Source organism: Notothenia rossii (genome assembly GCF_949606895.1).
Source record: "Notothenia rossii genome assembly, chromosome: 1".
NCBI lineage: Eukaryota > Metazoa > Chordata > Actinopteri > Perciformes > Nototheniidae > Notothenia > Notothenia rossii.
Genome location: NC_136912.1, coordinates 14217727 through 14242203, shown reverse-complemented (window position 1 = coordinate 14242203; position 24477 = coordinate 14217727). Strand labels below are relative to the sequence as shown.

At 40.5% G+C, this 24477-nt stretch overlaps 2 protein-coding genes across 3 annotated transcripts in view; one reads left to right on the top strand and one right to left on the bottom strand.

Moving 5' to 3' along the window:
- The first annotated feature begins 8 nt into the window (after window positions 1–8).
- Window positions 9–17310, top strand: gatb (glutamyl-tRNA(Gln) amidotransferase, subunit B). The gene is made up of 13 exons (XM_079668687.1): window positions 9–186; window positions 733–886; window positions 980–1093; window positions 5869–6067; window positions 6572–6694; window positions 6807–6920; window positions 8070–8154; window positions 8658–8702; window positions 9725–9917; window positions 10426–10559; window positions 16118–16196; window positions 16441–16575; window positions 16663–17310. The coding sequence occupies exons 1-13, from the start codon at window positions 38–40 to the stop codon at window positions 16786–16788; spliced, it is 1650 nt and encodes a 549-aa protein (XP_079524813.1). The 5' UTR covers window positions 9–37; the 3' UTR covers window positions 16789–17310.
- A 458-nt stretch (window positions 17311–17768) lies between these two features.
- The window catches only part of fhip1aa (FHF complex subunit HOOK interacting protein 1Aa), a 36270-nt gene continuing 29561 nt past the window's right edge, over window positions 17769–24477 (bottom strand). For both annotated transcript variants that reach the window (XM_079668653.1, XM_079668654.1), the window contains 6 exons: window positions 23779–23858; window positions 23385–23587; window positions 21947–22942; window positions 21675–21853; window positions 21182–21302; window positions 17769–20052 (listed from right to left, as the gene is read on the bottom strand). In XM_079668653.1, the coding sequence (XP_079524779.1) occupies window positions 19862–20052; window positions 21182–21302; window positions 21675–21853; window positions 21947–22942; window positions 23385–23587; window positions 23779–23858 (1770 nt within the window). In that variant the 3' untranslated portion in view covers window positions 17769–19861. The remainder of the gene's footprint in view (window positions 20053–21181; window positions 21303–21674; window positions 21854–21946; window positions 22943–23384; window positions 23588–23778; window positions 23859–24477) is intronic.

Here is a 24477-nt window from a genome sequence, read left to right as displayed (position 1 = left end):
AAAACTACAAATCCCGTGTTGACTGTAACATAACAACATGGCAGCCTCCTCTGTGGCAGCAAGTGAGCTGCTACAAAATATGAATAAACATATATCAATATTGTACCCAAAGGCTTCGTATGTTATTAGAAGGATAAGCACATCCAGACAACGAAGCGACAGCCAGCCGCAGCTGAGAGTAAAAAGGTAAGAGAGGCTATGGCGGAATACTTTGTTATAATGCCCCTGACCTGATCGTTACTAACCTATATGTAAGCAGTGGTAAACGATAAAAGATTGTATGGCATGGAAGCCTATATCTGTCAATGTGATTATAATGTGAAAAACATATTCCAACCATGACTCAAGGACATTGCATCACAAATAATGGCTTTGTATTGCAAGTTTTATAGAATTGCAATTATATTATTTTAGTATTTGAAATGGGGTTATTAATTTTCCATTCTGCATTGCATTTTGGGATAATATTGTGCATGAAAAGCTTTTTTACTATTCATAATGACTTCTTTGAATATAGGTTATTTTAGTCACACTTTAATACACTGCGTACTTCCATTCACCTGCTTGAAATAGTTTGTACAAGGGAGTCACGACATATTCAGTTTGATCCATGTATTGTGGACACTACATAATACAGCAGTTCTACAGCTTTTCTGGCTGATTTGACCTCCTCAGTTCAACTGCCTTTATTTTGTTCATATCTGTCTCACACCTGCCTCCTCTGTCTCTCAGTGCGCCCAAGCAGCTGGTTGGCGTGGTGGGCTTGGAAGTCCACGCCCAGATTAACTCCAACACCAAACTTTTCTCCGGCTCATCAGTACGCTTCTCAGCTCCTCCAAACTCCCTGGTGTCACCCTTTGATGCATCCTTACCAGGCACATTACCTGTAAGTGTTAGTAAACTTATTTCAAACAAAGATATCCTGTTTCGTGATCCCTGTCTTGTCAGGTCACCACGTAATGTCCCTGTGTTTCTCCAGGTCCTGAACACAAGATGTGTCAAAGCTGCTGTGATGACAGCACTGGCTCTCAACTGCACCATAAACAGGACATCTCTTTTTGATAGGAAACACTACTTCTACGCTGACCTCCCTGTGAGTTTTTCACTCCTTTAACTACTTCCTGTGCAGTATCTAGGTTTCAACATGCCGAAACACAGACGTTAGTGGGGGTTATTTTATCAGCCAAACGGCAGTGTAAAGACACTAGTCCTGCTCATCATGCTGCATCATTGCTTTTGCTTTTTATGTATAAGCTGTCCTCATCTGCCTCCAACTTCTCCATTACAGTTTCCCACTGAACTCTCCCGGCCATGAGCTTTTATTCAAGTAGTGAGCAAGTCTTGCTGAAGCAGCAAAAATGTTATTTGCCTCACATACAGACGAATGACACTGAAAGCTATTAAAGAAAATGTGTTTCTTTCTCTAGCCAGCTCATTTCCTTCAGTGCACTTCGATGTTGTATTACCCTCAGGTCATTTCCCTCTCAATGCATTTGCTGCAAATTTGGGCATAGCTCTCTTTTATTCACATCATCTGAATGATAATTATAGTCATATAACCCCAGGTAGTGTTGTGTAGCTAAACAATTCAGGGAGTTTGATTGTGTTTGTCTGAGCTAATAATGCAATATGAAGTTTAAATAGTTAATTTAAAAGAAAATACTTGTACGCTTATTATAAACCCTATCTATTGTATTTACCCTTAAAGAACTACCAGTCATTTTCTTAAAGTATGCCTTGGTGATTTCTAATCAAATTTCCTCAAACAGTTTCTGCTGACTTCACTCGTTTATCTGATGTATAGTCTTTTCTATGAGGTAAAGAAAGTCTAACCCTTTTATCCTTTTAACTTTTTCGTCAGTTTTTGTGTCCACCAACTCTTGGGGGAAAAGTAATGTACCTTAGTTAGTCCTTGCTCACTATGTTCACCAGCTCTTGTTAACTGTATTTGTCTGGTGCTAGGTAGTAAGCATGCAGTCCATTATAATGAAACAAAGAGGTGAAATATGTTTAAGTGCTTTGTTAGCTGAGAGAAATACAAATATTTATGTTCACTTTTAATTCCTTTTATGCAGTTTTTTGTATGTAATGCTGTAAAACAACCAAAGAGCTAGAACAGAGAGGTTAGCCAACATGGTGTTTGAAGAATTACACCTGAGTCCAGTGATTATGAAATAGGAATGTGGTTAGCATGCATATATTCAACATTTGATATGAACCAACCAGTATTTTAAGGTAGTGGTGGAGTCACTCCAACAAAAAAAAAAAACCGTCTTTAACATCTATATTCCTATTTAACAGTCCCTCTTGCCTATGAGATTCACTTTGCTCCCTGTAATGGAGTCCTCGCACGGAAAGGTTTCACTAGCCCTCAGAGCCCCGGGGTAATTTAACTTCCATTATGAGTGACATTTTAAGGCTTTTAGAGGGAAAGACAAAATGTCAAAGGAACTCTGCAGTGACTAGCCCTGGAGACACCTTTTTCTAATCAATCTGAGAAACTCTCAGAAGAAAGGTGTTGGAGAATTGAGCAATTTGAGTGTTAAAAGCCATTATTTCCCTGGTAAGATATTATGCTAACACCGCTTTGGGCAAGGTAATGGGAAGGGTAATTAGAGGCTGAATAACTTAAGAGACAGATTTCATTTGGTAGTATTTTATAGAAACTGCCCAGAGAAGGAGCTTAACATTAGCGTATCTCCATGAAATAGCAGGACATACACTAAGTATGAGCTTTAGCTGCTATTTTATTGCACTATTCTTACTACTGTATAACACAGAAATACATTATCTCGATATTTCTGATTAGTCTTGCTCTAATTCCCCAGCTTACGTTACTGTATTGTGAAACTGTGACTGATAAGGCTCGATGGAGCACAACAGCTTTCTGTAGATCTTGATAGATGGAGTTATTTCCCATTAATTTGTTCCCAGACTCACTGGTTATCACAGAGTTGCAGCAGAACATATTTTAATCACAATGGTAGGGTTACATTATCGCCCCAGAAAGTCCATGTATCTTGAAAGTTTAACAAAATCCCCTCCAGAAGCGCAGGGATTACTGTTGGGTTCCACTCGCTCTTTTGTGTGTTAGCTGAGGATTGCATCACCTCCTTTGGAGAAACTCTTAGCAGTTGACAGACACAGCAGGGAGGATAATACCCGATTACAATTTTGTATTTTTTTGTGAGTTTTCCCCAAAAACTCATGCTGCGCTTTTTAGCCTGAACCTTTGTTTGTGTTTTAGAGTCACTGTTTACACCTGCTGTTGCCTTGCTTATATTTATTGAGTTTCCTCTAGTCCCATCAGCTGCTCAAAAGAGTGATGATGTATGAACAGCATGATAGATGAAGTCAGATTGTTTTTTAAATTAGTCATATGATAATTTTCTGTTCACCTTCAATCTAAAGTTTGAGTGTAATCAATGCTCTTAAAACCAAACCATCAGCAGAATGGAAACGAGAAATGTTACCGCCCTTGAAATATACATCTGTAAATTGCGTTGTATATTATTGATGTATTCCACTGGAAATCCCTGATTGCATTTAGTAAAACACCACAGTCGCTCATTAAATGATTAATGCTGCTGCCGAACAAGTATTCCTTCTTTAATTGCGATGGCAAGCAGGGCACATGCACTGCTGTATGTCAAGTTTTGAATAGTTCCTATATAACATGCATCAGCAGATCCACGCTCACCTTTCAGTAAAAGCAAATAATTACAATTTCCTTGAGATATTAAATTTCCAGATAAACACACATGGCCTGGTTTTTGAATCTTTGACATGTGTTAAACAAGCCTTTGAGCTTCTGTAGGACACTCTTGGGTAGCAAATAAAACAGTTCTTTCAATCAGTGTGCAGCGCAAGGAACGAGACAGCGGCTGACTCTTGTCTGTTGAGTGGATTTGACAATAATCAGAGAATGACTCAGCAGCTCACAACAGGGAAATTAGTTTGGAGTAGTCATTGGACCATATGAACATTTCATGTCCTGATTATCATGGTTAACATTTTTGCAATTTCAACCCGCTTATCCTTAAAATATGCTTAAAAATGGCAAAACATACTGGACATGTAACTTTCGTTTACTTAAGAAACAAATATGTTAATTGCATCACAGATAGCACACATTTTTTTTTTAAAGCAATCTTACGTAATATTTTTTAAATAGTAAGGTCTCCAGGCATAACTAAAGGATAAATAAATAATTATAGTATCAACATTTTGTAAGTGTGTCTTTTTCACCTGATAATTCCTATCAGGCTCTATTCTTCAATTCTCTACAATGTTAGCTAGAAAGCTTTTCCAAGTCACTCATGTCAGAATGATCCTGATGATGGAAATGAAACATGATCAACTTATTGTTTTTATCACGATTCCTAGTTTGCAATGTGTGTCTTCAGCGCTGTATGTGAGCGGGCATGCCTCTGTATCTTTAGATATAGGGAGGGTGAGGATTCACAGGGAGTGTTTAGAGCATCCCTGCTCATTATGGCCTTGAGCCTAATCGGAAATATTAATGTGGATACCAGTAGCTTAGGGACTTTCCTCACCCTTCATTAATATATGTGGCAAAATCAGTTGATTTATTATGCAGGAAATGCTAGTAGTCTTCACTTGAACAGATGCTCCCCAATGTATAGTGCTCGCCTCCCCCTGGCAGAGGAAACATTTCCAACGCTGAGACGAAACTCATGATGAGATTACGTTTGGAACAGGGGATTTCTGATAAGCTGCAACAGTTTTCACAAAAGCCCTGCAGATTTAAAGATTGAATCCACCAAAAAGAACTTGAATTAAAAAATAAAATCCCCCAAAAGTGTTATTTTCTCTCTCATCTGTTTTAAAAAGGAGGAAGTGATTGATTTTGAAGATCATCGTACAGAGAGCCAGGGACTAAGAGAACCCCAATCTCCTCTCCCACGTCCACACTCTCTTTAGCATAAGTATGATTTATGTGTGGTTCCTGTGATGTGGTAGCCATGGTAACTTGGGGAATAAATACTCGGGGCAGCAGATTATTTTAGGAACAGAGGAGCGGATGAAATATTTATTATTATGTTTTTCTGAGTAGGAACCTTGAGTGAAGTGGCAGCATTCCTTCTGCATCACAATGCAGGCTTTGGGTCGAGCCAAAGTGCTGTACATGTAATAAAAACACATTACTACAATCACAAGGATTTAATCAGTCGGTGAGCCGCTGTGTGTGAAAAACGCTCTCTGCCTCACCTTTACATTAGAGCCTGACTGCAGCACAAATCAGAAGTGTTATGTCAGTGGAATAGTGGAAAACTGTCACTCCCAGAAAATGCTATCTCACATCCATAGTTTGATGTTTTTGCTGCTGAAAACTGTATTTTATTGATTGGGATATATACTGTATTCACTCAAAGCAGTTGTCCTTTAAGTGAATGAATGGAAAGCAATTTAACATACTTTACTGAATTACTGAATGACATTATGTTTCTTTTACTGACCAAATCGTATTTGTACTGTAATCCTCAGTTCATGTCTCTACATGAAAAATATCTACAACAAGCATTACATGTTACACAAGTTCAACACACCAGTTACTAACATCAATAATTCACATAAGCGTAACTGACATAGGACATACATGTAAGAAGTGCAGCATAAAAATAAAAAATATTGTTATTGTAGCTCTATTTGTAAATGAACAAGATGGATATCAGTTTGCAAAAATAAAAATGAATGGATGGCATTGTAAAGTTATTCCTGACTAGTGTATACATTATAATTGTAATTGTTGTACTTCTACTACTTTAAGTTATACTACACAACCTAGCTGCCCATATTTCTTAAACGACTGCATTCTACCCAGCCTAATATGTTTTCCTATTTCAGGCTGGATACCAGATCACACAGCAGCGGCGGCCCATCGCAGTAGATGGCTTCCTGGATTACAGCTTCCTTGGAGGGAAAAAGAGGAACCAGGTGTTCAAAAGAACTGTCAGCATCAAACAGATCCAGCTGGAGCAGGACAGCGGCAAGAGTCTCCACGACGACCTCCGCAGCCAGACTCTCATAGACCTCAACAGAGCAGGTAACGTCAGGGAAGTAGTGCTTTATTGAAAGGATTTTCTTATTGTCAAATAAAAATAAAATCACATGAAAAGCAACAATGAACTAATCCCACCATGCTGCAGGTCGATATTGTCTGTGTAGCCTGATACAGCCTATTCTTCTGTGCCATAGACACTCATTGTAGTCGAATAAACTACAGGAGGAGCCCCAGAAACGGTTTCAATAAAGTATTTAACTACATATTAAATCTTCAGTAGGAACAAATGAGCTTGGGGCTATGTGCAACAGACAACAGGAAAGTCAGACATACTAATGCTGTAGTTTTTGTCCTTCATGAGATGTTTTTGCCAGTAAAATAAATACTTCAGAACTTCTTCTCCTTTAAAACTGTGAGAAAAATGTTCAGACAGATATTGTTCTGTATATTTAAGACGCTCCACAAACTGTTGAAGTTTGCTACAGAGTTGAATGGAATAGAAGGTAGCTTAGAGATGTAACACACAGCTGTGCTCACATGTGACAGGTGTGGGACTAATGGAGCTGGTGATGGAGCCCGACATGAGCTGTGGAGAGGAAGCTGCTGCCGCTGTGGGAGAGCTGCAGCTCATCCTGCAGACCCTGGGCACCTGTCAAGGCAACATGTCTGGTATGGAAATCATCCTCCGACACTTCTCCCTCCTTTTATTCTCAGCTGCTAAACTCCAAACTCAAAGTTATTACCCATACTCATTTTGCATGTTGTGCGTCCTTCTCTGCAGAGGGCCAGCTGAGAGTAGATGCCAATGTGTCTGTGCACGAGCCAGGTGAGCCGCTGGGCATCAGGACGGAGGTGAAGAACATCAACAGCATCCGATACCTCGCCAAGGCTATAGGTAAGGGTCATGAAAGGTGAACATCTTAAAACAAAGCAGAGCAGGATGGCTTAAGAGTGCTACAGGAAAGCTCTTTTAAACCGCCCCCAGGAGGAGCTCCAACAAGCCGTTTAGGACAGAGAGTGAATACCTGGTGAATACACATACTATACAGAGATGCTGGATGAGAAACCAATGTGAGTTTGGAAAATTGCACAATTTAAATCTATTCTAGTAGACCTCAACAATGGAAATATGATCAGTAGAAATGGCCATGACATGGGACCTTTAAATAAAAAATGACAAAAAACCTCCTTGGCAGAGCGAATTAGCCCTACTTTCATTCATAACAGTGAAATTCTGCGTACACAAATGCATAAATGCATCAATAAAATAATCAAGTATATTTTTACCAAAGTTGTATTTGAATGTATAACTTTTACTTATAATGAAACACTGTCACAGTTTAGTACTGCACTTTTAATTATGTACGTGAAGGATCTAAAAACTTGTTTGAACACTTCTGCAAATGTGTATCTGTCAGGTGTAACAAAAACTCATATAAAAAATCTTATTTATTACTGTCACAGACAGAATTGGTTTTCTGTTGCAATGAAAAGAGGACAGTTGGATTTATGAAGAGACATTCAGACAGGAGGCATAGTTAACATTGACAGTAACTTGTGAAGCGTAAACTTAGGACTGACAACAAGTCACGAACAATTAGCCGTGTGATGGCAGCGTGTGATGCTGAATTGGCTTCTTGAAGCTGCTCATTTAAAAAAGCATAGATTTTACATCAACAGTCACTGACGCTCACTGACTGTTGATTGAGCTTCACTATACAAAGTTGACAAAGAGCCACAGCCAGAAAATCTCTGCATTTTACGTGCAGGTTTTTGAGCATGGTTTGACATACTGAGGTACTGTGCTTGAATTATTCATCAATGAATCTGTATCGCATTTACACTCCTTCCGATTTGGTATTTAAAAGTCATGGAGGAAAGCATCGTTTATCACAGTTATAACATGGCAGCAGTCCGACACCTGAGGAGTGCCAGGGCATCACAGCAGATGTTTGGCATTTAGCACACAATTATATTTGTGTGTACAGGATTTATTGAATAAACCCTCTGTATTTGTTGTTATGGTCCCCGTTCACATCAACAGACTACGAGATCCAGAGACAGATCGCAGTCCTGCAGAGAGGCGGGACGGTGCAAAGCCAGACCCGGGCGTTTGATTCTAAATCAGGGTAAGAGGATGAAAGTGCAGGGCCGCGGTGCCAGACTTGATCCAGAACAACAGCCTCTGACTGGGAGCTCGGCCGGCTTCATTAGAGGAGCAACCATCATGGTAATCATGATGAATAGAGCCATTTGGATGCCGCTGTCATGCCGGGTTATCTGTGAGCTATGTGCTACTCTCTGGCTTATGAGTTTAACAGAATGAGCCAGCTCACACACAGCTGAGGCCTTCATCATCTTCTGTTGCTCTGCCTCCTTCCCGGCAGGCTTGCACTTTTTGAAAAACCTAAAGATATTCAGTTCATTATTACAGCAGTAAACAAAGAAAGTAACTAAGTCTTTCCATTTCAAGATGCTTGAACTAGGGAAGTTTTTGCTTTTCTGCTTGACTTTTTTGGTACAATTCCTCAAGGAACATTCCCCTAAGATCTATAATGAAGTTTGAGAAAGCTTTGAACACATGTTTCTGAATCCTAATGATCATTAATGAGCTTTATCTTTTTCTCTCTAGGGAAACTGTTCCTATGAGGGACAAAGAGGGTCTTCAGGACTACAGGTGAGTGTGGGTTATTTGCATATCTGGGTCTGTCTTGGGAGCATGCGTTTATTGACATTGACGATATGATGTCAGAGTATGAGCTTAGCCTCAGAGGGGACTTAATAGGATGAACACCTATGAGTGACAGCTAGATGGAGAGGAAATACAAGGTCTGGACCTCAACTTTAGTTATTGACCAAATACTTATTTTCCACCATCATTTGCAAATAAAGTCTTTAAAAATCAGACAATGTGATTTTCTGGATTTGTCTTTCTCATTTTGTCTCTCATAGTTGAGGTATACCTAGGAGGAAAATTACAGGCCTCTCATCTTTTTAAGTGGGAGAACTTGCACAACTGGTGGCTGACTAAATACTTTTTTGCCCCACTGTATATGTGACACATAGGTTCAAGTCACAAGTTAGGGATCAGATTAGCTTCCACTTGCTTGTTACTGCCTAGGCCTACTTCAAATGATGTTATTGATTGTTTGCAGGTAATGCTTTGGAATGAGAATAGCCTTTTTTTTTATCAAAAGCAATAGAAAAGTGTTTATTGTGATTTTGCAAAAAAGTATGCCAAAAGGACAGTTTTTTTTGTAAGTTCCAGATAATTTTTTTCAAAAACTTGTGTAATTACTGGACAAAGTGCTGCCATCACCAAACCTGTGTGTGTGTGTGTGTGTGTGTGTGTGTGTGTGTGTGTGTGTGTGTGTGTGTGTGTGTGTGTGTGTGTGTGTGTGTGTGTGTGTGTGTGTGTGTGTGTGTGTGTGTGTGTGTGTGTGTGTGTGTGTGTGTGTGTGTGTGTGTGTGTGTGTGTGTGTGTGTGTGTGTGTGTGTGTGTGTGTGTGTGGTAAGGGGGATAAATAGACGGACAGGTCTAAGGCTGATGGAGTCAAGTTATTAGTGGAGGGAGTGAAATGTGACAAGTGTGGAGTTAACTTTTAGTATCAAAGCTAAAGCCAACCTCCTCTCCTGTAAGCTCATCTGTACTGCTGATAAAGCGTTCTCCCCCCCCCCCCCCTCTCTTCCTCCATTCAGGTTCATGCCAGAGCCCAACCTGCCCCCTCTGATTGTGTATGAGGATAACGCATCGCTGCCCGCTGGCATTGATGCGCGTCAGGTGGTGGTGGTGCAGGAGATAAGAGAAGCGCTGCCAGAGCTGCCCGCTGTCAAAAGAGAAAGACTGGTGCAAACGTACGGCCTCCTGCCCGAGCACAGCCTCACTCTGGTGGTGAGTTCATGAGCGAGAGCTGCAATCCGATTAGCGTATCGACGGAAAAACAATCAAACTTTTTACATTTCGAGCAATTGTGATTTTCCGTTCTCAGCCTCACAAATATGGACATGTCATTCTTTTCTCTGTTTAATAATCATATTTAACTGAGTGCTGTTGGGCTTTAGACTGACAGAACAAGACAATTATAGTAATATTTTACTTTTTTCTGACAATTTATAAACCAAAACAATAGATAGATTAATTTTGAAAAGAATGGGGAGGTGGATGGATAATGAAAATAGTTGAATAAGTGGATGAAATCTACCAGTGAGAGAGGAGTGGATTCCATCACAAAATCTGTTTCTTGCATCTTTTTTTTAATTGCCATTTGATCAAGTTCACGCAGAGTCAGCTTGGACGCAGTTCTGTCGGCAGCTGTGTTCTGCCGGACTCGGATAATCTGATCCTAATGAGATAATATGCACAAGAAGGTATGAAACATGTTCACGGTGCTCTGTTGCAGAACGAGGACGGGCTGGTGGAGTACTTTGAGGAAGTGTTGAAGGCGACCAACAAGGAGCCGAGGAAGGTGATTGGCTGGGTGACCAATGAGCTGGTGGGTCAGCTCAAACAGCAGGACATGAGTGTGAGCCAGAGGTGAGACACTTACACACACACCCTCATGTCGCTTTTACAATACTCACATAATGCTCATTGTTTGTCAGCTTGGCTCATGAATGCCTGTTCTGCTGCCAACGCTCAGTCTTAGATGTCAGGGCTCCGACCCATGAACCCCTCTGAGCCTCTTTTGTGGCCCCCCTCTCTTTGTAGCTTTGTATGCCTCATGTGAAAACTGTTGGTGAATTCGAGCTTTAGTTAGAGGAATGGAATATGAAGCTGCACAATGTAATACTCCATCAATCTATATCAAACCGCTATAGATCATCATCTAAGATACTCCGTTGTTTTGAAATTCCCATGGCAATTCTGTGTCACGATTTCTGTCCAAAGGCGCCTCCTTCCTAGGTATTTCAGTTGTTTTTTGTGAGATATAAATCAAACTGATTGTGTTAAATGGGCATATGACATCTTCTCATATTGATCGCAGGCCCCTAAATCAAATCCAATCTAAATTGTCACTTTGCAGACTTTGTGATTTTGAAAATGGATTTATATCGAAGCTTAATGAAACTTTTGTACACCCCTTTTACACTCTTTCAACTTGAGTCAAGCTTTCATGTTCTCAAACTTTTCCAGTGAAGTACTGAATAGTTTTCATTTCCTCCTCTGATAAATAAACATCCTTAGAAGAAAGAGGTGAGTAAGAAAGGTTAACGTACGCCCTTGAGGGGTCCTTGAGCTTAGGGGTTAAGAAGCTGACATGACGCCCTCCCTTCAGGCCGGCTGAGAACCTTCCTCTCCCATCTCACCTGTCATCTCTCCATTGTGTGATATGCTCACATTACACTTCCTGTCAGGAGTCTCGAGTCACTGCTTCAAGGATTAAACTGTGATTTCCTGTCAAAAGGAATTGTCACCTACAACAGATTTAGTACATCTGTTGTAAGAAGTACAGCCCTTGATCCTTTTACTCATCACCAAACTTAAGTCTGGGAGACTTACTTCAAGCATTAATAGCAGATGGCTATACAGACAGATTTGACGTACAAAGCTCAACTCCTTGAGGGGAAACAAACCCGGCAGGAAGGAACTAATCCCTGCTTGATAAACAAATACATCATTAGATCTTCTTTCAATCAAAAACACCAAACACTTGGCATAAGAAGATTTGGGCTGGTGGAGGGAGTTCTGGCAGAAAACAGCAAGTCAAATTGCATTCAGACTAAATGATATTTACACAAACAATAATAATGATAGTAAATAGCCTGGGAAGGGTTGTAAACATGACAAGCAGGAGCTGGTGTAACAACAGCCTTGGAGAAACCCTAAACTATACGTTTTTATCAAACATTTCACTGTCGCTAATCTCAGTCACTGTCCTTCAATGTCCTACCTGCACTTAAACAGCAACTTTCTTAAAAAAACAAGATTATAGAATCATAATCTAAACACAAAGAACCTTACGTAAGGGTTCAGATATAAATAATCTGTGGCCAGGCCATAAGGCTTTAAAGGTTATAAGTAACATCTTAAAATCAATCTTACAACAAAGGGGCAGTCAGTGTAAGGTCAGTAGAATTAGAGTTATATCTTCTCGTCGTTTCATTATTGTTAGGAGTCTCACTGCTGAATTTTGCACAATTTGGAGTTTATGATTTGATTTCTTGATTTATACCTGTAAAGGCCCGGACACACCAGGCCGACGATGAGCCTCGACACGCCCTACTCAGATTGGTGTGTCCCGCACTATGGTCCCGCACCGTCGGGTCTTTTCAGCCGGGCCGACGCCTTTTCGGCAGCCGGCAAAATAAATCACTCTGATTGCCTATTCAGCTAGCGAATCAGTGCATGAGAAGCGAAACGGAAGTGAGGGACCCAAACAAACTATTAAGAAGGCAAATCTGAGATGTCATTGAACTCCAGCTCTCGACACATGTTCGGGAAAGCCCCATGAGCTTCTCGTTGTAGAGTGCAAATGGAACGCACACGCTATTTGTTGTTTGTTTATATCACGTAGTCTGTTCTTCTTCTCTCGGTTATCACGCAGTCTGTCTTCCGGTTGTTGCCTCTTTTGAATGACGAATACACACTACCGCCGTCTGCTGGTAAGGAGAGTTATTACCACTCACGCATGCGCAGTTCCTACGTGCGTCTTGGCCGTCGGCTGAAGTCTTTGCGGTGTGTTCCAGTGCGACATGGCCAAAATGCAGAGACACGAGGCGACGCAACTGTCGGGGTCCGTCTGTGTCAGTTCTTTGTTGTAAGATTGGTGTGTCCGGGCCTTAAAAGATCATTTCAATAGTCCTCCAACAGGAAATAAAACCATTAATGATAGCTTGAGTGTCATTTAAACTCAGGATGGGTTTGATCCTGGCTGTATTTCGCAAATATTTGTTGCATGACTCTGCTGTTGTTCTCGTGTTTTTCAAATGTCAGGTTAGTGTCAAAGAGCAAAACCAGGTTCCTGACCATTTGTTAAACATCGCCTGATAAGGGATTGAGAGACGATGAATACTAGGATGCTGATTTTTGTGTCCAAAATATGTGTATCTCTAGAAATGAATAGACTGCACCACCACAGTGAGAAGTATCAGGTTACTATGGATGCAGTGCTGCATGAATATGATTCAGCTTTGTTATTCAGCTGATATCCACACCACTGTATGAGCCGAGGATCACGACGCATAAACAGCTGCTTCCCGACTTCAGCTCTACCTCATCCAAATATATGCTTCATATCTAGCGAGGAGGAATGAGGTCTGCTCAATGGTTTTAAGTAATCTGCCCTCTTTATATGCACAGCAGGCGTGGCTGGCATCATATTGAATCGAACAATGGCCCCTTGAGTGATATCGATATTCACTTTACTAAGCAAGGGAACATAATAAATGGCTATCTACAGAGCTAAGTGAAAGAAAAAACACTTTTAGTTCAACAAATCAATCTTATTTGGGGGTTTCTACTCTTGAGACACATTACACAAACCTTCAGTTTTTCTCGGCTCAATAAGAGACGCCACTAAAAATCTAAATTATTGAACTATTTTGTTTCTATTCCTCAATAGATTTTACAATGGATTAAACAACACAAAAAGTTCCCTTGTGCCGTATAAGTCCTCGAAATAATGTTTTTATAGTCAAACTACAATGTCCGCACACTGAGGGCACAGTCTGATAAAATGGTTTGATTGACATTAAGGATTATTCGATTTCTAGCGCTCTCAAATACTGATTAAACCGTTGCATACTATACAAGAATAACACGTGTGAGGTCATAAATCACCTGATATTCCCTAACTGTTTGTGTCTGATGATGAGAGAACCCTGGGACAGTGTGACAGCCCGTCAGAGGGAAGCCTGTTGTGACAAATGCAATTACATTCGTGAAATCATTACTTTGTGGAAGAAAGTGTTTGATCGCTCGCTGCTGAAAGCCCGTTTTGATTCTAGTGAATGTTTCTTGGAATTGAATAAAATCTTACTTTGATACAAGTTGTCGTAGCACCTTTCAAACTTGTTTATCTAGCAATCGGCAAAAGCAACACCAGTCGCGTCCCACTGTTTCTGTTCCTAGCCGAGCGACGCTCAATTATTTGAAAGTGGTAATTTAATAGCACCTGCGACTAAAAGCAAAACATTTTATTTGTGAAGCACCAGGTCCCAACTTTAGACATTTTCTTTTCAGTTTGTTTAAAATGAAATTGTTTTTTTACTGCTGATAAAGTGTTCTTCCCTCTCTCTTTTGTTTGACTTCACCCTGAGCAATTTTAGTTCTAGACTTCTTCCTTAGAATAAACATTTATATGTCATTTGAACCAGTAAAGTGTGGACGTCGGCGCAGATGCTGTAAGCTTCACTTTATCTCCCATTCACAGACTGTTGTGAAGAACTTGTGTGAGTAAACCACGATGCGGGTGTTTATTTATGCATGATGCTGCCTTTGCTTTGGTTGAAAGGAGGAGAAATAAAGAAAAACAAAGAGTGGCCAGCAGGACTGCAGGAGGGGAGAAACAGAGAAACTCAGAAACACACAGTAACAGCGTTCTGAAGAGTGTCAATTCTGACCTTTATAATGTGTCCAAACCTGCTTATGACACTACAAGGGAAACGGGTCAAACATTTAACAAGGATACTTACTTTTTGTATTTCAAGACTTCTTTTTGAATTGTATGTTTAAGAAAGCAAATGAGGTGAACTCTTAACACGTGGATGTACAGTCTTATCAACAAAATAGCCCAAATCTCATCATTACCAGTGCTTTAAAAAACTTTTTTCATTTAGTGTCCAACCATTGCAAATTATTCAAGATTGTTTACTTGATATTTATATCAACACGATTGACTGGTCTTAGTAACAACTCTTGAACAATCGCAGAGAAAGACAGAAATACTAAAGCCACTCCCTCATAAAGCACATAACGCACTAAACTAAGTATAACATAGTTATCCATACTCATGGAATAATCATTACGGCATAAAGTAAACAGGAAAGAAGAAAATCAAATAAAACCAAACACATAGATAAACACTAGCACCTGGAGGGAAATGAGCAGCAACATCAAACAGCCCACTTAATAAATTACTCCAAGTGCAGTAAAAAAAAAACAAGCCCCATCGCACAAATATTTAACCAGCAGTGCTGTTCATATATTTCGTTTTTTTTAATACAATTACAATTTGTAGTTTAGTTGAACTTCTCTGCATGCCCACTGGCTGAGAGCAGAAGCGCCACTGCTCTGTTTGACACATAAACAGTCTGCCAAAAGGAGATGGATACTTCTCATCTGTTTCTCCACAGAGTTGATATTCTGTTTGAGGACGGGTCGCTGCCTGCACTTAATATATTCTAACAGGCGTTTTGTTTCCGTTTGTCTGCTAGCCTGGGGAATAAACAAGAAGACATAGGAAAGACAAACACATTAGAGTCAATTCACGAATGTTGATGGACTATTTGAGTCTGACTCTCCCTCTCCTTCCTTCTCCCTCTTCTTTTATATCACAAATTCTTCAGTACTTCTGTAAAAGTGAGACGCTAAAGGTAAAAAAATCATGTTTGAGGGTTTGGGCTGTTTTGTTTCCATATCATGTCTTCTCCCAGACGATCTAGTGTTTGAATGTTTAAGAGTTGAGGCCAAATTGTGTTTTTTTCTCGTACTCTGAGACAGAAATGTCATCATCAGTAGTACTTGAATACACCAAACTTTCTAGTTTTATTATATATTTTTTCATAAATCAGTTGATCTTTATAACTTTTAATTGATAAAAACAAGGCAAAAATATTTTCTGTGACTGTTTTCTTAATGTTTGGAGTGTTGCAAAATGATCCACAATGTGTGACTGTAAAACATCTAACGCTATTAAACAGCATAACATTTATAATGAAGCTTTATTCAATATTAGGATTGACGTTGTGCACATCTATGCAAATTAACACACATTTAATAAGAAAGTGCCCCATTTGCATTTTCTAAATCACTTCAGAAGCTTGTAATGCAAAATACGTTTTAATATGAGCAATTAAGTAGGGATTTATGAGTTTCAGCTGTAGTGTCTCCCCTTAAACTTTAATTAAATTGAACCCCTCATGTAATTTCAGCCCGATCGCTCCCTCTGCCCTGGCTGAGCTGCTGGAGCTCCAGGAAACAGGACACATCTCTTCTTCTGCTGCCAGGAGGGTCAGTCAGCTGCACACACCATGCAATTATCTCCACACACACACACACACACACACACACACACACACACACACACACACACACACACACACACACACACACACACACACACACACACACACACACACACACACACACACACACACACACACACACACACACACACACACACACACACACACACACACAAACAAACAAACAAACAAACAAACAAACAAACAAACAAACAAACATCTCCTCTCAGGTGTTCCAGGAGATGTGGAGGTCACCGGGCAAGACGGCCCTGCAGATCATCCAGGAGCAGGATATGGGTCTGGTCAGTGACACCGCACAGCTGCACAACATCTGCCAGGAAGTGTTGGACTCACACCCTGACGAGGTGAGGGCTCACGTGCAAACTCTTACCCTGTAATCACTTGTTCTTACCTTGTTTTGTATGAGATTTATTTGTGTTGTGCCTCTGTAGGTTAACGCCATCCGAGGTGGAAATAAAAAGGTTCTGAACAAGCTGATGGGCCTGGTTCAGAGAGAGACCAAAGGCCGAGCCGACCCGGTTCTGGTGAGGAAAATTATACAAGAGAAGACGTCATGAAGGTCGGACTGTTGTGCAAGACCAGAGTCAAATCATGGGCCATGTGACCTTCATGATAGACGACGAGATGGCAGTGATGTTTGTAGATCTTTATGAACAGGCAGAGTAATCATGTCGCTCCATCAAAACAACATATGGTACCTGGTCTTAGGCGGGTGAAGGATCTATTGAAATTCCGGCTGAAAATAAAGTTAATATCTTTAGTTTCTGATATGTTTGTTTGTAAATACTGAACAGTGATTTCACTGGACAACAACAATGACCTTCTATTTATGTGTTTAAAAATGAATAAATGTTTTCCAGAATAATGCTCTCTGTGGCAGTGTGTTGTCAAACTATTCAGGTTATTTAGTCGATTTTGAATTCTATGCTTCAACTAATATTTGTTCATATTTTTGACCTGGTGATAAGATTGTATGAAAAAGTTCTGAAGAAAAATGAAGCACCTTTTCTGACCCTTGAAAACTTCAGATACATTTAAATGCTATTATAATAAAGAAGATTGGGATTTGAAGAACTATTCATCCAAGCATTCCTGCATTTAATTCAATATAACTGTAACAATGTACCATATAAATATTGGCATAATGGTTGTATGCTATGCCTGGAAATCACACAGGCAGAAGGTGTTGCTGCTCTGACGATGCTATTTTGATCATAAGGCAACAGTCAGCAGACATCAGACAGGAGAGCGTTCACGGAGCTCCCTCTGGTGGTTAAAGCCTGCTACTTGCCTTGTTATAAAGTCCATGGTGCATTCACATGTGTTCTTGTGTATTCAAGTACTTATCATTAACAGAATATTTAGGAGCTGTCAAAAGGTTTTCTATCTCAATGTCTACAGTACAAGGAGCCACAAAACACCTCTGGTAGAAAGAAAAGACAGTATATATTGTGTAAGGTCAGACTTGTTGGCTGAAGCAGTTGTTAAAAACGTTATGTTTAAACAGTGTAAGGGAATAGTCAACACAAAACGTACATTCTGTTCCTTTACCAGAAGTTGACTTTTATTAAAATAGGCATGCCTTTGTGTCTCAAACTTCAGCAAAAAACAGCAACCGGATCACATTAAGACAGAAATCTTGAGGCCAAATGGTGTCAGAAAGGATCAATCTTTGGAATAAGAGCCTGCTCAGACAAAACCCGGCCTATTATCTCACCTTTCTACAACGCTGTAAAACAGTCATTGTAATTCTGTGCTGGGTTTGCTACACAGACTGAATGGATCTGTGCAGGTTGAGGTGTCGGAGTGTAGTAAGAAAAGGCTGATAAAGTGCTCAGCAACATTCCTTTACCAGAGAGAAATACTTATTCACTAGCAAACTCTGGAAATGGCTTTGATTGACACAAAATACACTCCGAAGCCAGACCTCAATACATAAACGTTTGCCTGCTTTGCATCAATTAGAAACTGAATGGATTTAGAGAAAGGAACAAAAATACGTAATCCAAATTAAAAACTCAAGTTAAATACATTTTTTTGTATTATGAGCCACACATAAATGTATATTTTGTTAAATGTCTTAGGAGAATAATAAGATGGAACAATATGTTGTGCATGTCTTCTGCCCCTATGGCCCTTTCTTTTATACGTTAAAAACAGACAGCTTCAAGTCAAAAACCTCATTCCTGTGTAAATCCATTCAAAATCATGCAATGCAGAGAACTCAAATCATCATTTAGGCACTAGTTATAAGTATACAAGTATTTCTGTCCTGGTAAATTCATTAAGACAGCAGAGGCATGCTTTGTAACAAAATATATCTCTTGTATATTCCAATTTTAACAAACGTGAAATACATAGACTAAAATAAAGGCGATTTACAAACAGTTTGCCCTCTGTAACCATTACAATGAGATGTTTTCAACAGATGCAAAACGACATCCCTCCCAACAGAGATATATAAGATTTATCACAACTACAACACCCCACATAATCCACAAATAGAAGATGATGACAAACTATAACAAGTATAACTTATCTACCATAACCTTGTGGCAAAAGAAACTTAAATACTCCTTCCCATTGTGAAAATATCCCAATTCATTATACCCACAATATCATTGATTTGCATAGTGTTTTGTGTCATTACAATTTCTTTTCTTACAATATTTACATTATAAAGCATCACTAAAGTAAGGCAAATTAAATATAGAACGACCAATCCTGGTTTTGGTGCTCGTGTCTGGAGATCATGTGAGTGACTAGTGCATTGTAGGAAAATAGCTTCACCAAAAGGCTGTTTAAGAACTGAGAGAACAGAACGTGAATTAAAAGACTCCTGAGGTACCGTCATGACTTTACAGAAAAACACCAAAAACAAACGTACATCCAACCCACAGACATTTAATGAAAACACCAAAACGTTTTTAAGTGACCCCCTTTGGCAACACTTAAAACTTAAGTTCTGCCAAAGAAATTGTAGTAATGTAATAGTTGCATAAGAATAAAGTTTCGATTTTTTGCGATGATCCTGCTGCCAGTCGGCTACAAAAGTGTATCTTTAAGTTACATTTGAATGCTGTCAATTTAAAGGCTTGCCCGCTGAAAGGGACAGAGGCTCGATGTGTGCTCGGGTGTGTTTGTAGACCTATAGCAAAGAGGCATCAACTTTCCAGAAGGGCCACCTGAGTATTCAACCGAACCAAACTGAGCACCAGACATCTTGCTGTGTGAGAGAAGACATTCAGAAAGTTATTTAAAGTTCAAATATGGGCTGATGATTGCTTCAAAAAATGCAGTTTTTGTTCAAATAATCTCTCTACAGTCTTTGGTTGGTGGACTTGAAGCGCTCTCCTTTGAGCACAATGGGCTGGTGCAGGCTTCAGCAAACAGGTCAATATAAGCCGTCCTTCTCGACTGCCAAACAAACCTTTACAGAACTACAAAAGGTACAATTAAAAAGGATAAGAAATTGATTATCTTCGCTTGGAAAAAAATAAAGATATTTTAAATAATTGTAATAAAATCACTGGATCTGAGAAGTTTCTTCAACAAGTAGAGCCTGAGAAGGACACAACAAACCACTATTAAAGAGTCTTTTAAAGTCTTTCAGAGTCAAACTGGACACGATTACTCTTCCATAGGAATGTAGGATAAGATGGAGTGCTCTTGTGCAATGGCAGCCAGTTCTTTGAGGAACTCCGTGAAGAGGACGGTAGCAAAAACCTCTGTCCGATCCAGAGAGATGGCTTTGGGTTTTGGTGGCGGGGAACTCTTCAACATCCTCGCTGCCTCGCCGTGGGACGAGTGCCTGCTGCTGTCTGAAAACAAGAGGATGTGTTATATAGTATTAGCAAAGTATTTATTAATAAGTATCAGCAGGATGGTAGGATCTTCAAGAAAAAAAGAAAACGAGAAAGGACCCTAACCCCCCTCCCCGTTAACCAACTGAAATATTCCCTTTAAATTATCTTTCCAAAAACATAGTTCTGACAAGATCTTTTTTTTGAAGCTTGTACAACTCTGAAACCACAGGGAAGCTAGTTCAATACAGGCCTTACACTCCAGGGTTCCACTGCTTCAGTGCAAAGGGACATCACTTAACAAAATCAAGTAGAATTTATTCTGATTCCCAAACAGGAGCTGCAAAAACAGCCGATAATGAATGCTAATGTTGTTTTGAACTCGGCCCATTTTTGAAAGCAAGTTACTGAGATGGAGGAATTACAACATGCAGTATATATTCTGTTCAGCAAAATAACCCTCAAAATAAAAAGTAATGTAATCTCAAGTCAATCACTCTCATCGTGAACTGAAAATATATTGATTAGGTAAACTCCAATTATGTTTGTTAAAAAAACTTAAACATCTGTAATGATAATATTAAAGAAGTAAACTCCATCATGTTTTGACTTGCAAATAAATACAGCAACAGTAACACGTTTTGGGAAGTGAGCTCTGAAGCTACCACTAGCAGTTAGCTTAGCTTTGCGTTAACACTGGAAGAAGCTAGCTGCTGCGGACCCGATGTGTAAAAGCAATCTGCGTACAGTCCTCACTAAAGGTCATTGACTAACACTTTTTTATCATGTTTGTTTCCTCTATGTACAAACGTGACACAAAAATACAGTATTCTTTTTGTTTTGCTAAGCTAAGCTAACCAGCTGCTAGCCTCTGCCTCATTTCACAGATACGAGAGTGGTATCAATCTTATCATCAGCAACAAAGCTTATATGCATATTTCCTAAAACATAAGACTATTCTTTTAAATTTCATCACTTACATTTCGCAGTAAACCCAACTTTCATTTGAAATGATCGTTGAATAAGAATGTTGTGAATACCTGATGTTCATGTAAACCTATAGATCTATGTGTAAAAACCATAGGTAAAAACAGATTCCAACAATAGCTAGCAAAGAAGCAAGGATTATAGAAAGGTGTGCTGTCACCTGCTGCCATGAAGGAAGTCTCCCTAGCCAGCAGCCAGTGTTGGGCAGTAGTTATCAGCTCTGGGAAGTCTTTCCTGGAGGCAGCCTGCTCTTCTATCTGGTTCTTTAGAATGGCAAGAACCTGAGGGGAACACAGAGAATAACCTGAGGATTACTTTACATTCACACATCTGCAGTATTTACACTGATGTCATTAAAGCAACATGAATTAGAACAAGCAGCCTGATTTTTCTAATCAAGGATCTCTTGTTCAGTTGTAAATGAAAAAACAGGAAGAGCAAAAGAAGCAGTCTGTATTTCATCTCACTCTAGAACAACTCTCACTGACTGAAGGTTGACTGCATGTTTCAACATCTTTCAGGGTAGCAACAAAACACAAATCAATTAATTTGTTTTTCTTCCCTTTGTCAAGGTGACGACACACAAGCCTCAGGGGAAGGGAAATTAAATAAAAGGCTCCTGCCTGCACTCGCAGACAATGTATGTGTTTTACCTGGTAAAGAGAACGGACAGTCGGCTGAAAGACTAAGTTGGTGTTGAGGAGGAAGGAGCGCAGCAGAGGCTGAGGGTAGGTGGCCAACTGGGCCAGGATGCCCGTCAGAAGCAGGTTGACGTGAAGCGAGTTAGACAGCATGTTCTCCAGACGAGACAACAGCACACTGACAAATGGGCCTGCAGGAAGAATAATCACAAACAACATTTGATTTGTGCTGTCCCAATGATTGGTGAATAACAGGGCTGCTGCTAAGCGAACATTTCACTTACCAGTAAAAGGTGCCGACTGGTTTCTACCCGCACCTCCGCCGCCAAGCTTGACCCCAAATGGTGAATGCACTTTCTCTGGCTCTGGTGTCTCAGCAGAGAAGGAGGTGAAGTCCATCTCCTCCTCCTCTTCCTCCTCTGCAGCTGTGATAGGCTTCTTTAACTGTGCATCAGGTTTGACCTGTTTTCTCGCTGCCTCAGTGTCCAACGTACGGATGAGCTCCTCATACTGAGCCAAAAGGTCGTCCCTCTGCTCGGCAGATGTGGTGTTTTGAGGGTGGGAATTACAATCCGTCTGACCTTTGGCCTTTGGGTCCAAGCTGTTCATATCAGACATCCCTGAAGCTGGAAGTGTAACACCGAGTCCGTCCTTCAGAGGAGCCTCTGCTGAGCCTGGTTGGCTTTCTTCAGATTCAGAACCAATGCGTGTGGGCTTTATCTGCTCGACCTCTCTAGTGTCTTTCTTGGCAACAAGATCATAAACCATCACATCGTCCTCAAACTCATTTTCCTCATTATATGAGCCTTTTACCAACATGGTGGCTGTTTTCCTCATCTCCTGGATGTGCTGCGGGAGCTCAGCAGGAGGTTCCTGTGCAGGTTTACTCTCCACAGGAGCCTCATGGGTCTGCACTGGGCACGCATCGTAGCTATCATCCCACTCCAGCTCCATCTGGGTGTTGGAGGCCGGCTCTGTGTTCTGCGGCGGGATTGGTCGAGGGCGAGGCGCGATCAACTGTGGAACTTTCCTGAGAGCCATCTGAGTTTGCCGACTCTTCAGCGACGGCTCCTCGAGGACGCCGGGCTGGTATTTCTCCGGAGGGGGGTCCTCGCCGTCATACAGCGCTGACCACACCCGGCAGGCCCGTATGCAGCTGCTGATGCTCAGCTGGGCGTCGTAGAGGTAATGGAGATAACTGACATCCAGGTAGACCTCAGAGCCGATGGTGCAGGAGTTACCTGAGCCATCATCCTCTCCCAAGAAGCTCTCATTTTGCTCTGGAAGATAAACAGATGGAACATGTTGATAGGAGCTGACGTGCAGCACCTCAGCGCAGCGCTCACACGGAGCAGAACTAATGAGTTTGACATGAGCCACAGGGGGTAAAGTGATGTAAACAGCAGGGGATCTCACTATTTGATATAATACTCACAATCCTTCCAGTAATATGTTCATGTCCTCGATAAATACAGATAAACATAGCCTCCTTGGCTGAGATAAAGTGGGTTGGATAATCTATCAAAAATAATTGACACAACCTGTATGATCTTTTCTTATCTGACTTTATTTAAATGTCTTCCTGTTCCCAGATCAGAGTAAATGCTTTGGTGGGTACGGTGTTATCAAGACTCATTAAAAATATGCCAAATTCAGCAAAAATGAGATCCAAGCTGTAATGAATCCATCACATTTCTCCCCCTAATGTCTTGTCTTTCTCACCCGTGGCGCTGGTGTTGTTGGGGGTCTCTCCACCCTTTGAAAAGAGGATGGAGTCCAGCTGCCTGAGGGGCGGGGGGCTGTGATCAGGAGAGCAGCAGGACGGTGTTAACGCCAGGATCTTGGCTGCAGACACAGAGTAGCAGTCCCTCTCCCCCACAACACGTCTCTGACTCAACATCATGTGATTACAGGGGATCAGGTACCTGGGGGGGCAGATGGGAACGGATCCTGTTAGGAAAACCAACGGGTGGTCGTAGGAGGGGGGAGCAGACAGATGGCAACACAAGTTTGCTCGGTGGGAGGTAGAAAGTAAAAGCTCATCTCATCGTAAACCAATTAGATGTTCCAATTCCATGCTTCATAACTGGAGTAAGTCTGCATGTTTGCCACTCACCTCAATACGAGCTGCAGCATCACGTCTTCACAGTATAAGCCAATGAGAGTGCGGAAGAGTGCCAGGGACACGGTGCCCAACTGCAGAGATGAATGGAAAGATACAATGAACACAACCAATTAAAAAATCGATCAACAATTTTGATAAGCAATCAAATGTTTCAAAGGAAAAAGTAGCAAACATTAATTTATCTTAGCTTCCTAGATGTGAGAATGAGTGCCATGTTTTCTTATTGGATATTTGTATATGTAATATGTTTTGGTTCATATACACTTTAAATATGTCTGAGATGTGTTTTATAACTTTATAACTATGTTTTCCTATTTTTAGATGAATTGTGTCATCTGCTTTGTTCTGCTATGTTTGTTATGTTTTTAATTGGCTGAGGTAGGCGATGGGGTGCGGAGTAGGGAATACAAAAAAAAAATTGGGCTTAATGCCGCTGCTATTAGGGAAAAGATATTTCTTTAAAGTCACTTTTGCTTTGATTAACCTGGAGAATTACGAGGGTTAAGAGAATTGTTTAAAATAAAATATGAGCTCGTGTAATTTCTTCTTTCAGTCAGAGGCTAAAACAGCAGCATGAAGAGCATGAGTAACTTTGAATGAACTGAACATCAAAGGTAAAAGCAAATGGGTAAAAAGATGAAATGGTGAATATTTGCATGTCAATATTTCATTTTGCTCATGGGTATTTTT

Bases quoted from the DNA above. Each gene is read 5' to 3' on its own strand.
- gatb (XM_079668687.1), top strand. From the start codon at position 38: ATGGCAGCCTCCTCTGTGGCAGCAAGTGAGCTGCTACAAAATATGAAT. The intron at 187-732 runs GTAAGAGAGGCT...TCTGTCTCTCAG, and splicing joins CCGCAGCTGAGAGTAAAAAG to TGCGCCCAAGCAGCTGGTTG. The intron at 10,560-16,117 runs GTGAGACACTTA...ATGTAATTTCAG, and splicing joins GACATGAGTGTGAGCCAGAG to CCCGATCGCTCCCTCTGCCC.